Genomic DNA, 14,207 nt, shown 5'->3' on the forward strand with positions numbered 1-14,207 from the left:
ATGAATGGCTGTCTTCCAACAGTTTATGAAAGATTCCAATTTTAGTTACTAAGTACTGAGATCGCTGCTCAGCCCAGTTTCAAAGAATTTCAGTTTATATGAACTTAGATGAAGGATTATGATGAGAAAGTGAAAGGTGGGATCCAGTCTAATTGTGTATCTGGGTTGTCATTTGTCGTAGCAGCGCTGTGAAGAAAAGAAAAACACAACGTTTCCCATCCGCCGCTCCTCGATGTGCCATTGGGACAATATGAGTCAAGATAGAAGAAGACTAATATAAAAATAAGGAAGCTACCGCGCTAACAGGACATTTGAGATGATGGTTGATGTGGTGCTGTGAGGTTGATCCAGGATGAGGGATTGAACCGCCAGATGAAAGAAAAGGATGGGAAAAGGGAATGGAGAATCCAGGCTGTATGGCGATCACGCGATGTAAGCGATCTCATCTCCGTCCAACCGCTCTATATAATCCTTCTCCATGAGTGCTTCGATGTTCTTCTTGATGTCCGGGACCTTGGGAGGGAAACGCGACTTGACCTGTTGAATCACTTCTTGGACAAGTTGCACGTGCTTCATCTTCTTGCGAGATTTCATGATGCGGACAATGGCGGACTGTGTTATACACATGTTAGCGACATGGAAATTCTTCCAATGGAGCGTATTTGCAAGGGACATACCTGAAGCAGCAGCTTCCGATCCTCCTCAATCGTCTTGTGCGTATCATCAGACTCAACCTTCTGCTCAGACTTGATCTGGATGTTGAGGTTGACCTTGATCTTCTTGTTCTTGAAGTTATAGTTCAGGGAGAAGGATGTACCAGGTTCTGGCTTCGACCCCTCCGGATTTATGGTGAGCACCTTGGCCTTCAGGAAGATACTCAGGTTCGGGTCAAGGATCTCAGGAGCAAGGGATGTGGCTTTCTGGATTTCCTCGTAGGACAGGGTGTCATGTTCGTTGAACAGTAAGAGAATACCCATCTGGAAGGTCGACACCTGGAACGTGTACGGAACCTTGGTGTTTTTGATGTAGTTGGTCTTGATTTCACCTTTGCATAGCTGCCAGAGCCATGTCAACTTACGACCGTTATGCTTGTCAAAGTAGAAACTCTGGAACCGCTCAGCAGTCTTGACGATCTCCGGTGGCGCGAGGAAGTCAGTCGAAGGCGCACTAAGGGGCCAGAACCCAGTTCCTAGGATCTGGAAGTGTGAGTCCACCAGTTTCCTCCGATCGTCATCGTCGAGAATCTTCTCCTGCCAGTCTCTGTAACTGGCGTTAAGATCCTTCGAAATCTGAATGTCTTGGAACATGCGCTGCAGCTTGTTGGTGTACTCGAATCCACACGCCTCCTTAAGCTTGCTAATCATACTGGTCTCTGCATCGTCAGAGACCGAGCTGACGTGGACGAGACGTTTAGCCAGCATCTTGGAGTAGAACTTCTGGAACACATCCTTGTCTTCAATGTACTTGAAGACAGTCATGATCTGCACCAGCATTTCTTCGAGTTCAGATTCCTCCGCTGCCTTGGAGCCCTTCTTGAGCAGTGAGTCGGTGTACCGGGCTAGCAATTCCGGGGTCTTTGTTGAACCAGATTTGCAGATCTTATTGCGGTTTACGAATTCACGGCAAGCATTATCTAGAGACCGGACGAACTCTGACTCGCCGTTGAAAGCTTCGCTTACCAGACTCTGATACCGGGTGTGCACCTGCAACAGTGCATCGACGTAGAGCTTGGGCTCAAAGGATTCGCCATCCGCGGCAACCTTTTCCACGGCAGCCAAGCCTGCTTTTCTGACGTGGGCTTCAAACTTGGTGCGGAGAGGATCCAGGCCGTCTTTAATGCGAGACAAGAGTCTGTACATCCGGGCTAGATCTTCTTGGCGTTCATTATCCAACAACACCTGGAACTCGTCCCGCAAGAGTTCGGAGTGCGCGGTAACAAGCACATCCAGGCACGTGTCAGTGAGGTGCTTAGAGATATCCGGGTGCAGATACAAGCCCACACGAGCCTTCTCTTCGTCCAGACGAGCCTCCGCCTTCTTCATGTACTCAACAACACTGTTCTCTGCGACAAACTGGCGTGATTCGTTCTCGTAATAAACCCTAGTGGCGTCAATGAAGGGCTTCTCGAAGTAATACCGATAGACCTCCAGGGTTGATTTGCTAGAGTCGCTCTCGTCCAAGCCAAGGGAGACGAAGGAGTCAACAATGCTCTTGATCTGAGACTGCTCGATGGTTTCGCCGTTTCTCTGCTTCTCGACCAGGTTTAGCACCGCTTCCATGACCTTCTCATGGACCTTCATGAAGAAGTCATCCTTCCACTTGACCAAGTGCAAGGTATACACATCGTATACATTCTTCTTGCCTTCGTCAATTTCCCGCTTGACCCAGTGACGGTTCAAATACCGGAAGAGATGGTTGATGTACTTAGCCGCCGTCGTGTAGCGGAGCCACTCGCGGATGTAAAATCCTAGCAGGGCCTCTTCCGCATGACCCTCGGACTCCTGGTATACCGCGTCAAGGTGACGAGAGAGGTACTCCCCAAGCAACTTGTACAGTTCCTCTCCTAGTAGGTGTGCTGGTGATGCCGTCAGCTGTGGGGTTCTGAGACTCAAGAATTTGTGTGGTTGTGACCGACCGCCATGATGCGCTTTTATGTTTTGGCTGCTGCCGATGGCCTTTTGTGACGTGCAAAAGTTGTGAACGGCGCTTGTTTCTGCAGGTTAGCCAATACATGGGGGGAGGAGACGCCTCGGAACCAGGACATACGTATACAACGCCATGTACTAGCACAACGAAGATGACATGTCAGCACACCATCCAGCTCGGCAGATAATGATGGTCCTGACGGGGAAGCCAGGAAAAGAAATTTGAACGGCATACAGTTTTCATATCCACACCTTCCTCCAACTTGAGCATCACGCTGTCGATGCCCTTCTCTAGGAACGTCCATCTGCGCACCGTCAGCCAAGGTCCCGACCAGAGCCGCTATATGATCCCTCTGACAAGAGCGGCCGCCCAGCTTATAAGGACTCACGTTTCATCCAAATCATCCTTGTGAGGGGTTTGGGGGATAAGAGCAGGCATTCTGCGAGCTATGGATAGTCGAGTTCGAGCCTTGAGCACAGGTCTATGGAGTAAACGGGACAGCATTAGCTTATGCGAATTTGAGACGACTCCGTTTAAAGGAGGAGTCAAGGCGAAGGAAGGTTTTCGTTATGGGACAAAACAATGGACAAGGAGACGATAGCAACCAGGCACAAAGACATGTGAGGATGAAAGGGAACACGGAACTTACCTCAACGTCCCAAGGATAAAATGAGTGACCGCACGATGAGCGGTGGGCGGCTAAGCTTTAAGGCAGCGATGATGAGTCTGAATATCAGCTTCAAGACCTCAGCCTAGCATTTAAGGCAGAAGAGAAGCGGGCGCGCTGTGGGAGACGACCCAAGGAGCCACGAGGATTGCACTGCAAATGCCCGGAACTACTGTAGTAGGTAGTGACGCGCCTGAGGGAGAGAGGGTGGGGAGGGTAGAAAAGCGAAGGCGGGAGGAGATATGATTTGAGCAAAGGAAGCAGAAAGAGGGCGTGGCGGTTGGGCGGAAGAACTAAGATGGGGGGAGGATGATGATGGCTGGTGGTTGGTGGTTAGTTTAGTTTGGCGGTTACTAAGTGATTTGGTGGAGGTTCCTCCAACAGAGGGGGGGAATTGCTCGCTGTTTGCGGTAGGCGGTCAGGTCTTCTCGATCTAGATTTAGATACCCCAGGCCACCCTGCTGACGATCGGGACTAGTACAGAGTCCTGTGAATAGTCTTTCTTAATTTTAATTTCTTGAAGGTTCGTTCCAGGTCTCTACAGCATCGTGTAACACTGTGCACGTTCAAATTTATACCTTTTCCAAGATCTTCCCCAAACTGCATCCCAGCACCCTTTGGGTAGGCTGGCACGGGACCCGACCCTTGGGATCAACCGCTACGTAACCGCCTACCCTTTTTCTGAACCCCCCAGAATTGTTCATCTGTCACACAGTCAATGTCGATCTGACTGGACACATCCTCCGCCGTTGGAGAGAGACGTATCTTAAGATCTCCTGGCATCAATGACACGTTGAATGCAAGACAATCAGCTCATTGCGTGACGAAATGCTAACTGTCATGCATTCTTCGTCCCCTCACAGGGGGCAAGCAGTACGAATGACGTCACACATACTCTCATTACGGATGAACTGATCTTAAACCCTTAGAAAAATAAACCACCACAACTCCGATTCCTTTAAACACTAACATAGAAGAAGAAAGACAAGAACGAGTGGCCGTGTTGACACTCGATCAATCATGTCGTTCTCTCCTCCTTCAGAAATTTCCGTGACATCTCGCCAGATCCCCAAATGGGGTGGCATTCCCAACACCTCGATCCAGTCTAAGCCACTCCTGATCTACCACAAAGCTTTTAACGCGTCCGCTAACGATCTCGCGGCGCACCTGGAGGAAATTGGCGAGGTCAGACCACAGTGGGTCTATTCCATGTACAGTCAAACGCACTTTCACAGCACCACTCACGAGGTGCTGGGTGTGGTTTCCGGCCGTGCACGGCTTTGCTTCGGTGGGGAAGCGAACCCCGAACGCTTCGAGCCGACCGTCGAAAAAGGAGATCTGATTATCGTACCCGCCGGCGTCGGCCACCGGCTGCTGGAGGAGTTCAGCTCTGATCAGGGTGACCCTTTCCAGATGGTTGGCGCTTATCCGCCCCAGAAACAATGGGATATGTGCTATGGTGACTCAAGGGAGGAAGACAGGGTTTCGCGGAATATCCATGCCTTGAGTTGGTTCCTCAGCGACCCCTTGTGTGGGCAGGATGGGCCTGTGCTGCACGTCTGAAGAATTCCTTTGGATAGATTTCGAGCGATAACAGCGGCCGTGGATTCTTTAACATCAAGATTTCATATGTACATAATGTTCTTATCGTATATGCACAGTGATCGTGTATTCCAAAAAAAGAAATCAGATTTTCCCTTTCCGACCCAATGCTATGAAAACTCCAACCGACCACCACGACAAACATAAACTCCATAATTAAGCTCACGAAGCAAGGATATAGCGCCAAGTAAAGTAGACTGGGGGGAATGAGAAGAAATTGAAGGAGGTTGAAAGGGGTAAGCCAAGAAAGGAGTAAGAAAAAAACTACCAGTAAAGCAACTCGGGGTATTAATGTGGGTGAAAGGGGGAGATAAATATGCCCCAGAGAGAATATAATAAAGAAATGAAGATTTTGGGGGGGGGTATGGGTATACTGTAGAGCTGCACTTTATGAAGCAACTCGTTCGACAAGTCTAAACCGAAGCTGTCAGTATCGTCATTTGTGTAACATGGTAGACTCTCGTACCTGAGGACACTGATAGAAAAGGTTGTGAGCCAGGCTAGCAGCGCAATCAGCAGCACACAAGCCAAGGCGATCTGCCGGTCGCATATTGCATCGTTTTTGGGTGCAACTTCTTGGTTGACTTCAGCCATTGTGCACGCGCCCCTCACGGTCGAGAGTGATTCAAACGCCAAACTGAGATTGGCTGAATCGAACACAATGAAAAAGATGTCCAGAAGAATGAGTCGTGCCTTGGCGGAGGGAGAGCGAAGACCCAGCGGCTTGGATGTGTATTCATCAAACGTAATGTAAACGAGGTAAACCAAGGCAACCGCATCGACAATAATCGCCATTAGTGCAGAGGGGCCTTGGGGATGCTGGTACTTCCCCGAGAGATGCTGGATAGAGCCTCCAAGAGCCAATGCAGTGAGGGAAAAGCACCACACCATAAGTCGAAAGATCAAGGGGACCATAGGGCTCTTGAGAAGCGTGCTGTGGAAGCGCTTGAACCAAATTTCTCGTCGTCGTCTCATCCTCAAGGGATCTTCGGTATCTTCATCCGGTTCGCCCTGGCCTCGCCAAGGTTCAGAATAATCACCGAGATTCTCATTCAACCAGTCCGGCGTGACGGATTTCTCCTCAACACCTTGTTCCCGAGGGTATGCGATGTCCCTAGAAAAGTTCTTCCAGCGCGACTCGCGCTCTCGTCCGATGATACCCCTGCTACTTTCACCCTGTCCACTCGAAAGGGTAGGTCTTGATGCTGCATAAGGTGAATGATTGTGCTGGGCGACAACGGCTTCTCCGGGCTGTGATGGAAGCAGCCTATCTGTGACAGCTGCATCTACATCGTCCTCCGTATACTCGACTGAACGGATCCATGCTATACAGGTCATCGTTGGTTAGCTGACTCAACCCGGTGGATCCGAGAACGATCAGGACACAAGGGGAAACTTACCTGGTAAAGTCCGAGGTTTCTTCCCCATTGCCGGGATGTTGTCGAATTCGCCCACGACTGTACTCTCTGGCGAACGCGAGTGTCCAGCCGAGTAGTCTACTGCATCATGTGGGTGAACGATATCATTGTCGCTGTGGAGCGCGCCAGTAGAATGGTTCGATTGCGCAGACATCCACTCGGTAGCGGATGGTTGCTCCGACAGCTGTTCGTCAGAGAGCGGAGCGGCATCCGGAGGCTGCAAATGTGAGTCGCGCACATCTTGTGCCATTGCCGTACAGTTCAGCGGTGGTTCCAGGCGAAGGTGCGTCGGCGGGTCGGAAGCTGGGGGCAAGCCGCGGATCTAGTCTGCATCGCCTCAATGTCCCTCGGAAGATTAGCGGGCACCGGGCTTGACTGAAATTTGGGAAGCCTTGGCCCTTGGGAGAGATAGGATCATCGAGAGAACAGTCAAGATGGGTGAAACAAGGCGACAATGAACTGAGATCAAACGTCGCAGAAGGAGGGGAAGAAAGAGCGAAAGGCTGGGAGGCTGGTTTCAAGAAATTTGGATGATGGAAGCCTACGTAGTAATTCGTCCGGGCTGTAATCTTAGCTTGGAGGAGCTAAACCCCCAACCGGTTAGCTGCGTAACTTACAGCCAGGTACAATCAGTACTTACCATACCGTACAGCCTGCAGTCACGAATCTCCATATTGTCGGCAGTTGCAGTGTCATGCATACCGTCACAACAGTAAGTTGAATGACGTCTGAGATGCAACTAAGCAAAGCATCATCCATCATCACCGCCGCCGCCAATTAATGGTCCGGCAACCTCCACGCATCCATCTCCGCTACACCCATTCATCCCTGATATCAACTCAGAAAACGGTAACAACTACTATTCGAAAAGCCAATTCAGGCCCCGTGACCTTCGAATACCCTCATCAGACAGGAAAGGCATGCCACTTTCATCTACGCCCTTGAATCGGTTATTTTCTCTAGTCGATCGCTAGCTCTCCCTGGCTGCCTCCCAAATTTGCCCAAATCAGCCATTGTCGCTGATCCTTGGAAACACGCCACGGCACTCATAATAATCATACAAAACGGACCCCTTCCTCGGTTGCTATGCGACTCTTCGTCATCCCTATCTCGACGCGACAAGCACTAATCTACGCTCGGCCCCTCCGCCGTGGCCCGTCGCAGAAGCCTTCGATACATGACCGGGTCATACAAAAGGCTGCAGAAACATGGGCGAAATGGGAGGAGGCCGATAAGGGCTGGAAGATGCATTTGGTCTCCTGGGGTAATCGGGTGCAGCAACGCATCCCGTATCAAGAATGGGGTCTGAAAAGTATCCCATCTCTCGCAGCGGTGCGGCGACTTGATGAATCCTATGGGACCAAGAAAGTGGACGTACTATTCCCGGGGAATGCTATTCGGCCGGAAAAGCTACAAAAGATGCTGCAAGCAATTGCAACGGAAAGGCAGGACTTGCATCGCCGAAGGATGTGGTTGAGCTTGCTTGCGACGCCCCTGACCGCTCCCGTTGGGCTTATTCCTCTGTATGGAGCTCTTCTGATTTACCCCAATTTGGGTGGCTTGGTTGACCCGTATATGCTAATCACATAAACATACCTACAATATAGTGTGCCGAATGTCCCTTTCTTCTACCTCGTGTACCGAGCATGGTCCCATGGACGAGGTTGGCTTATCCCCCACTTCTTTCCCATTCAAGACAGTTCGTGAACTGACCACTCCAAGCACTTAACGGCTCCAAACACTTAGAGTTCCTTCTAGAGAAGAATCTCCTGAACCCGATATCATACCCTGGGCTCGAAGAACTGTACGCGAAGCGTGTATCTTACGCACTGGAGAATACTGGGGTAAACAAACCCATTGCGGAGATGGTAGAAGATGTGGAGAAGAGTGATGATAGGTTACTTCTCCGCATGACAGATGCGAAGAAACTAGCCTCGATACTCGAGGCACCGGATCTTGCGCTGGAAGCCGAGCGAGCCATCATACAAGTGGAGGAAAAGCTGAAGGCGGATGCGAAGAAAGATGGTGAGGATGGGGTCTCTGAAAAGAAAGATACATGAGTAAAGGGGATATGTATGGAAAGGTTTCCTACACGGCAACCATCATGGTCCGTGGCTGCCCCAGGTCTTCCAATGACAAGTCAGTACATAGTATATGGTGTTTGTAAATGGTGCTTGGCGAATGGAGCTTGGAAGCACACGCCCGATTAGAGTGATAGGAAGTATCTAGACATATTGCAAAATAATGAAAAGCACGCGACTCTCCAAGCACTTCAAAGGTATCAATTCATGAAGCTATCCAGAGACTATCTATTTAAGATAAAGTCGATTATCTGGAGCAGTACCTGGACGGAACTAACTTGTTCCGGTAATCCCAGCGGAGCCATTGCGGGACGCCCGAACCGGATGACGCCCAGCAATCCAGCCAAACAACTTCCCCCCATTTATTCCCCCCATCCTGTTCACTTCATTCATTCTTACCTCCTGTCTCCCATTGCTCGGTGTCCTGCTGAAAACCCCCAAGTCGACAAGCGACTCTGTCTCCCATCATGTCAACCAAGAAGATCGAGCAGTGGGAAATCGAACGGTACTGGGAGATCTTCGCATCGCTGGCAGGCGGCCAGCCGCGTTTGAACAACTCCCAAGCGGCCTCGGTACTCAGGAACAGTCGGCTTCGTGATGACCAACTGGAAAAGGTCTGGGACCTGGCAGATGTAGATGGTGATGGCGAACTAGACTTTGAGGAGTTCTGTGTTGCCATGCGATTGGTGTTCGACCTTGTCAATGGGGTATGTGAGCTCCCCTACTGCGGCGCCTCCCGGTCCTCTTGGTGCTGCATGTCTCCTTTCCCGCCCGCTTCTGCAGTCCAATGCTTCCCGCCACTCCATTACGTTCCGTGCTAATATATCCAATCCGCAAAGGAACTACAAGCAGTGCCAAACGTTCTTCCAGATTGGCTTGTGCCCGAATCCAAAGCTCATTTAGTCCATGCGACCCGGGCCCTGAGCGGTCGTCCAGAGCAATTCGAACGGATAGAAGACGAAGATGACACTCCCGGCTTGAAAGATGGCTTCGAATGGTACATGAACCCATCCGATAAGTCTAAATACGAAGAAATCTATCTCGCAAACAAGAACCACCGCGGGGAAATCTCCTGTATGTCCGAATCCAAGCTCTCCCCCCTCCCCGACTTCAATCTCCCGGGCCATGAAACTGACATGATGCGGGTCTCATATAGTCGAATCATTACAGCCTCTTTACGACTCCCTTGACGTCCCGGACACAGACATCCGCTCTGCATGGAACCTAGTCAACCCTTCTGCTTCCCCGACCATCAACAAAGACGCTACGCTTGCATTCTTGCATATGCTTAACTACCGCCACGAGGGCTTCCGCATTCCCCGCGCCATTCCTGCATCCCTGCGCGCTTCGTTCGAGAACAACCAGATCGACTACCAAGTCGACAATGCCCGTCCTGCCCAGAAATGGGGCGCAAGCGGCGATACGGAGACCCTCACGGGCAAGAAAGCCAAGTTCGGAGATACCTACTTGAGTCGGCTGGGTGCCGGAGGAAAGACATCCTATACACCCAAGGGCACGGATTTCAGCGACACCATCCAGGATGAAGAGTGGGAGAAGGTCCGGCTGAGGCGCGAGCTGGCGGAGATCGAGTCCAAGCTGGATTCCGCTAGAAAGGCGTCCGAAGGACGACGCGATCGACCTCGGAACGACGGCCGGCCCAACTGGGTGTTGATTAAGAAAGAAGCACTCCAGCTGCTGGAGTACAAGGAGCGGGAGCTACGGGAGCTGCGTGAAGGCGCAGGCCGATCCAAAGACGGCCAAAACGTAGAACGTCTCAGAGATGATGTCAAGACCGTTGGCGAGCAAGTCGAAGGTTTGAAGAGCCATCTGGCGCAACGGAGGGAGGTGCTCTCTGATCTGCGGGCACAGGTCGAAGAGGCAAAGTTTTCCCGGTAATCATCTAATTTATCCTCGCTTGACATGCCTTTCCCTCTTCTTGCTTCGTTTTCTTGAATATACTTCTCACCTGGGTTGCTTCTGGTATTTCCTTCTTGCCGTGAGGGGTCTACGCTCACGAGCTTTGCTATTGTGTTGTATAGCCATTTTCTTGGCGAGGAGCATCAGGCGCTTAATGGATTGATTCGTGTCTCGTGTTTTATTTTCATGCATGCTTCGCTTCCACTAGAGGTGTGATTTGTTCCAACTCATTTGAGTCCTGAGTTTGGACTTGCTCTCGCGCATTACCCGCCTATTACTCCTCTTCCTTTTCCAGTCACCCCCTCTATCTAATGTACAGTACATAACAAGAACGCCCTATAGGCCTAGCCTAGGTTCCGCTTTCCTTGACCTGACGCCCATCCCATGATAAGTAGGTCTTAATGATTAATGATGGGCACAAACCACCTAAACGCCCGCCTTCATGACACAAAACTCAAGAAAGAAAGAAGATGAGTAGAACCAAGAAAAGAAAGAAGAGGAAAGACAATTACTTTCCAATAATCTGCGCCATCAAACCATCCCCATCCCTCTTCGTCTCGACAGCCATGAAAGCCCGTCCAGTAGTATCCAACCCCTTCTCAGCACGAGCATACGCCTCCTCACTGCGATCCGTCAAGATATCCAAATCCTCCTTCGAAAGCAATGTGGCCGGGTCCGCACCAGCCTCAAAGCTCTCATATTCATCCTGCCCCAGCGCCTTCTTCAAATCATCAACGTCATTGGAGCTAAGTCCACCGGAGTCCAACAGACTCCGGAACTTGCCCTTTTGAATAACCAACCGTTCAAGACGACGCTTCGAGTCCGCTTTCTCTAGCAGCGTCTGCTCCACGGTTCCCTTTGTCGCGAGGCGATAGACAATGACCGGTTTTGTTTGCCCGATACGGTGGGCGCGGTCTTGTGCCTGCAGATCCTGCTGCGGATTCCAGTCGGAGTCGAAGAGAATAACGGTGTCGGCGGCCATGAGGTTGATTCCTTGGCCACCGGCGCGGGTGCTGAGGAGGAAGAGCTTGTAGTTCTTGTCGGCGTTGAAGGCTTTGATTTGAGCGCGGCGATCTTCTTGGCTGACGGCGCCGTCGATGCGGCAGCAGTTCCAGGAGCGGAGTTGCGTGGCCCAGTCTTGGAGGATGTCGAGTTGGGTTTTGAATTGGGAGAAAATGAGGATTTTGTGGCCCTTCTTGAGAAGGCAGGGGACTAGTCGGTCTAGGAGGAGCATTTTGCCAGATGCTGTGACGAGGGTTTCGTCGATGGAGGTTGGGTCGTCCATCCAGGGCCAGTAGAAGTTGTGTGGGGAGTTGCAGGCAAGTCGGGCTTGCATGATGGGGTTTTGCATCTTCTTTTGAGCGATTTCTTTCTCTAAGGGGTGGGAAGGAGATGTTAGTTTTCCGATATAGGATGAGGGCAGGGATACGGAGGTGCTTACTGGCAAGCCGGATGGTTTTGGCTCTCTCTTGCTCCTCCTGTTCTGTCTCGCTGGGTTGTTCAGCGATGTCCAGATCTTCTTCTAAGCCTTGCTCGAGTCTGCGAAGTCTAGAGTTAAATTCGCGGTCGCTCAGCTCCTTGTAGCTCGACACCTTGCCGCGTCTCCGGGACGTGGGCAATGCTGCACTGGCTGGTGTGGATGAGCGGCTAGATTTTAGACTCTTGTTCGGTGATGAAGCTTCGCTGGTATCAGCGCTGCGTTTCAGGCTCTGAGATCGTGACGGTCTTCCACTCTTAGCCATGAGACGTTCCGTGGCTTTTTCCTCAAGGTACTGGCGACCAGTGCCGTTGAGAATCTCACGATAGAGGTCTTTCTGTTCTGCTGTCAACGGCGCATATAGGATGTACTCCCGCTTCTTGGGAAGGGACGTCTCAACATCGGTCTTCACACGTCTGAGGAGGAAAGGCTTCAAGATCGAGTGCATGGTGGAGACTAGCGTGCGCTTTCGACGTTCCATGACATCCGTCTGACCATTGTTGTCCAGCATGGACGAGAAGTCAAACCAACCTTGGAAGCTGTTAAGATCATTGAAGATCTCAGGTAAGAGGAAGTGCAGTAGTGACCAAAGTTCTGTGATGTTGTTCTGTAATGGTGTGCCCGTGATGAGGAGCCTGTTGGCCGAGTTGTAGGTGAGCAATTCCTTGATCAGCTTGCAGTTCATGTTCTTCAAGCGATGTCCTTCATCCTGCAGACATGTTAGAGAATCGAATCATCTTAACTGGTCATGCGATGGGGGAGCAGAACATACCACAATGATGTACCGCCACTGATATTGCGCGAGGAACTTTCGATCGTTCATGCAGATTTCATAGGAAGTGCAGACGACAGGAAAATCCGCGCTCCTCTGGTCCTTCATGTTCATGAATTTCCTCCTAATGGTTGCACGTTCATCCCTTGTCCCATGGTACAAGACCGTCTTAATTCCAGGCGTCCACTTTGCAAACTCGTCCACCCAATTGCTCACCGTGCTCAAGGGAGCAGCAATCAGGAAAGGGCCAGAGACATTCTTCTCCTTGAAGAACGCGATTAGTGAGATAGCCTGAACGGTCTTCCCAAGACCCATCTCATCGGCCAGAATGCCACACAGTCCATTCATCCAAAGCGACTTAAGCCACTCCAGCCCCTCCAATTGATACTTCTTCATCTTCCCTCCGGTTACCAACTCCGGTTGCTGGGTAGCTACCAGTTCCTGACCACCCAGTGCCGTTGGGTTCGCTTCATACTCATCTGCGGCATGCTCCAAAGCTTCCTGAACCGTCGGCTTATCCTCGTCGACTTTCACATCCGCCTTCTTGAAGTAGCTGGAGATGGTGTTGCCATTCGCAGCCGCAGAAGCAGGCTTCCTTCCCCGGCCCCTCCTAGTCTTCGTGGTTCCCTGTTCTTCCTCCTTCTTCCCTTCTTCAGCGGCAGTTTCCGTTGTGGTGGCAGCGGACTGCCTTGCACTCGTGCGCGTCTGTCGCCGTCCAACCGGCTCGCTAGCGCCCTTGGGTTTAGTTTCAGTCTTTTTCCCTTGCTGTTGCTGCTGTTGCTGCTTGGCTGCTTCAAGTCTCGCCTCTTCCTGCTGTTTCTTCATTTTGTCCGCCATGATCGCAACGAAGACCTATCAAGAGAGAGCGAACTCATCAGCAATGGTTCTGCGCCACCCAAATTTTGTCCAACACCAGGATCGAACAATCGCACCTCACTGGTGTTAAGGAGATGCATCAGCGCCTTCGCCTTCACATCCATCCCCTCAATATCCTCCGATATATCCATCTTATCCTGCGGCGTGGTCTTCTGGTCTTGGTCGGGTCCGTCTGTCATCGGCGTGGACGCCTGCGAAGAGCCTGTTCGTGGGGCGAATTCATCAAGGGAGTCGGTCCCGGTAATGGGAGTATCTGGATTCGACATAGTTCCACTTCGGTTCTGCGTCTTTCACGGATATCGCTTATAGGGTCTGTCGTACAGCTAAATATTCCTTCTGCGCGGTCAAAGGTCGCAATTGCCTCCCACAGCGGGATACCGGAGCAGAGTGAACTTGTCCGATTGCGGATTCACTAAAAAAGCCTGCGGTGAGTCTTTATCTCCCAGATGTCCTGCAACTCCGTTAAACAAGAGGCGATAATGATGCCCTGTTGTTGGGACCAGAGCACTCAACACTGGGCAGGCAGCCTGCACGCATGACGGACAGGCGGCGCGCCTTTGTTCTTCCACGCGGATTTTCGCGTCAGCGCACGGACCATCTCTAAATGGGCTTTTGCCTTTCACATGAACAACCGCTTCTTCCTCACTAAGGCATACCCTACTTGATACGGTACTGCAATTATGCAGACGATATTCTATGGTCTTAGTACTTGTGGACCTCACTGACTATCCTGATAATGAATTGTGATATG

General features: G+C 51.2%; 6 protein-coding genes across 6 annotated transcripts; 3 read left to right on the forward strand and 3 right to left on the reverse strand.

Moving 5' to 3' along the window:
• Positions 1–423: 423 nt before the first annotated feature.
• Positions 424–3,084, reverse strand: culA (cullin culA; the record flags this gene model as incomplete). The annotated part of the gene is made up of 6 exons (XM_025703545.1): positions 424–612; positions 678–2,575; positions 2,636–2,706; positions 2,767–2,783; positions 2,881–2,950; positions 3,035–3,084. 6 exons carry the CDS (start codon positions 3,082–3,084, stop codon positions 424–426), a joined length of 2,295 nt encoding a protein of 764 aa, XP_025557934.1.
• Positions 3,085–4,333: 1,249 nt separating this feature from the next.
• BO88DRAFT_419619 (cupin domain-containing protein) lies at positions 4,334–4,876 on the forward strand (the record flags this gene model as incomplete). Its single annotated transcript, XM_025708403.1, has 1 exon — positions 4,334–4,876. The coding sequence occupies one exon, from the start codon at positions 4,334–4,336 to the stop codon at positions 4,874–4,876; it is 543 nt and encodes a 180-aa protein (XP_025557935.1).
• Positions 4,877–5,273: 397 nt separating this feature from the next.
• On the reverse strand, positions 5,274–6,855 carry BO88DRAFT_408572 (phospholipase D regulator). Its single transcript, XM_025707740.1, has 3 exons — positions 6,316–6,855; positions 5,382–6,240; positions 5,274–5,328 (listed from the first exon to the last, which is right to left on the reverse strand). The coding sequence occupies exons 1-3, from the start codon at positions 6,581–6,583 to the stop codon at positions 5,304–5,306; spliced, it is 1,152 nt and encodes a 383-aa protein (XP_025557936.1). The 5' UTR covers positions 6,584–6,855; the 3' UTR covers positions 5,274–5,303.
• Positions 6,856–7,104: 249 nt separating this feature from the next.
• BO88DRAFT_408573 (mitochondrial K+-H+ exchange-related family protein) lies at positions 7,105–8,599 on the forward strand. The gene is made up of 3 exons (XM_025707741.1): positions 7,105–7,856; positions 7,941–7,996; positions 8,056–8,599. Exons 1-3 carry the CDS (start codon positions 7,420–7,422, stop codon positions 8,391–8,393), a joined length of 831 nt encoding a protein of 276 aa, XP_025557937.1. The 5' UTR covers positions 7,105–7,419; the 3' UTR covers positions 8,394–8,599.
• A 282-nt stretch (positions 8,600–8,881) lies between these two features.
• end3 (cytoskeletal adaptor protein SagA) lies at positions 8,882–10,310 on the forward strand (the record flags this gene model as incomplete). Its single annotated transcript, XM_025703543.1, has 3 exons — positions 8,882–9,121; positions 9,254–9,488; positions 9,571–10,310. The coding sequence occupies 3 exons, from the start codon at positions 8,882–8,884 to the stop codon at positions 10,308–10,310; spliced, it is 1,215 nt and encodes a 404-aa protein (XP_025557938.1).
• A 176-nt stretch (positions 10,311–10,486) lies between these two features.
• BO88DRAFT_408575 (putative SNF2 family helicase/ATPase PasG) lies at positions 10,487–13,983 on the reverse strand. The gene is made up of 4 exons (XM_025707742.1): positions 13,513–13,983; positions 12,581–13,432; positions 11,773–12,517; positions 10,487–11,705 (listed from the first exon to the last, which is right to left on the reverse strand). The coding sequence occupies exons 1-4, from the start codon at positions 13,720–13,722 to the stop codon at positions 10,840–10,842; spliced, it is 2,673 nt and encodes an 890-aa protein (XP_025557939.1). The 5' UTR covers positions 13,723–13,983; the 3' UTR covers positions 10,487–10,839.
• Between the last annotated feature and the right edge of the window lie 224 nt (positions 13,984–14,207).

The sequence above is a fragment of the Aspergillus vadensis genome (assembly GCF_003184925.1).
Source record: "Aspergillus vadensis CBS 113365 unplaced genomic scaffold BO88scaffold_32, whole genome shotgun sequence".
Taxonomy (NCBI): domain Eukaryota; kingdom Fungi; phylum Ascomycota; class Eurotiomycetes; order Eurotiales; family Aspergillaceae; genus Aspergillus; species Aspergillus vadensis.

What these genes read in the sequence shown, in the direction of transcription:
- BO88DRAFT_408572 (XM_025707740.1), bottom strand. Translation starts at nt 6,583, where the DNA reads ATGGCACAAGATGTGCGCGACTCACATTTGCAGCCTCCGGATGCCGCT. An exon ending in GAAACCTCGGACTTTACCAG is followed by an intron (nt 6,241 to 6,315) that starts GTAAGTTTCCCC and finishes TGACCTGTATAG; the next exon opens with CATGGATCCGTTCAGTCGAG. An exon ending in TTTTCTATCAGTGTCCTCAG is followed by an intron (nt 5,329 to 5,381) that starts GTACGAGAGTCT and finishes GCTTCGGTTTAG; the next exon opens with ACTTGTCGAACGAGTTGCTT.
- BO88DRAFT_408573 (XM_025707741.1), top strand. Translation starts at nt 7,420, where the DNA reads ATGCGACTCTTCGTCATCCCTATCTCGACGCGACAAGCACTAATCTAC. An exon ending in CCCGTTGGGCTTATTCCTCT is followed by an intron (nt 7,857 to 7,940) that starts GTATGGAGCTCT and finishes CCTACAATATAG; the next exon opens with TGTGCCGAATGTCCCTTTCT. An exon ending in AGCATGGTCCCATGGACGAG is followed by an intron (nt 7,997 to 8,055) that starts GTTGGCTTATCC and finishes GACCACTCCAAG; the next exon opens with CACTTAACGGCTCCAAACAC.
- BO88DRAFT_408575 (XM_025707742.1), bottom strand. Translation starts at nt 13,722, where the DNA reads ATGTCGAATCCAGATACTCCCATTACCGGGACCGACTCCCTTGATGAA. An exon ending in AGTGGCGGTACATCATTGTG is followed by an intron (nt 12,518 to 12,580) that starts GTATGTTCTGCT and finishes ACATGTCTGCAG; the next exon opens with GATGAAGGACATCGCTTGAA. An exon ending in CAAAACCATCCGGCTTGCCA is followed by an intron (nt 11,706 to 11,772) that starts GTAAGCACCTCC and finishes CCCACCCCTTAG; the next exon opens with AGAAAGAAATCGCTCAAAAG.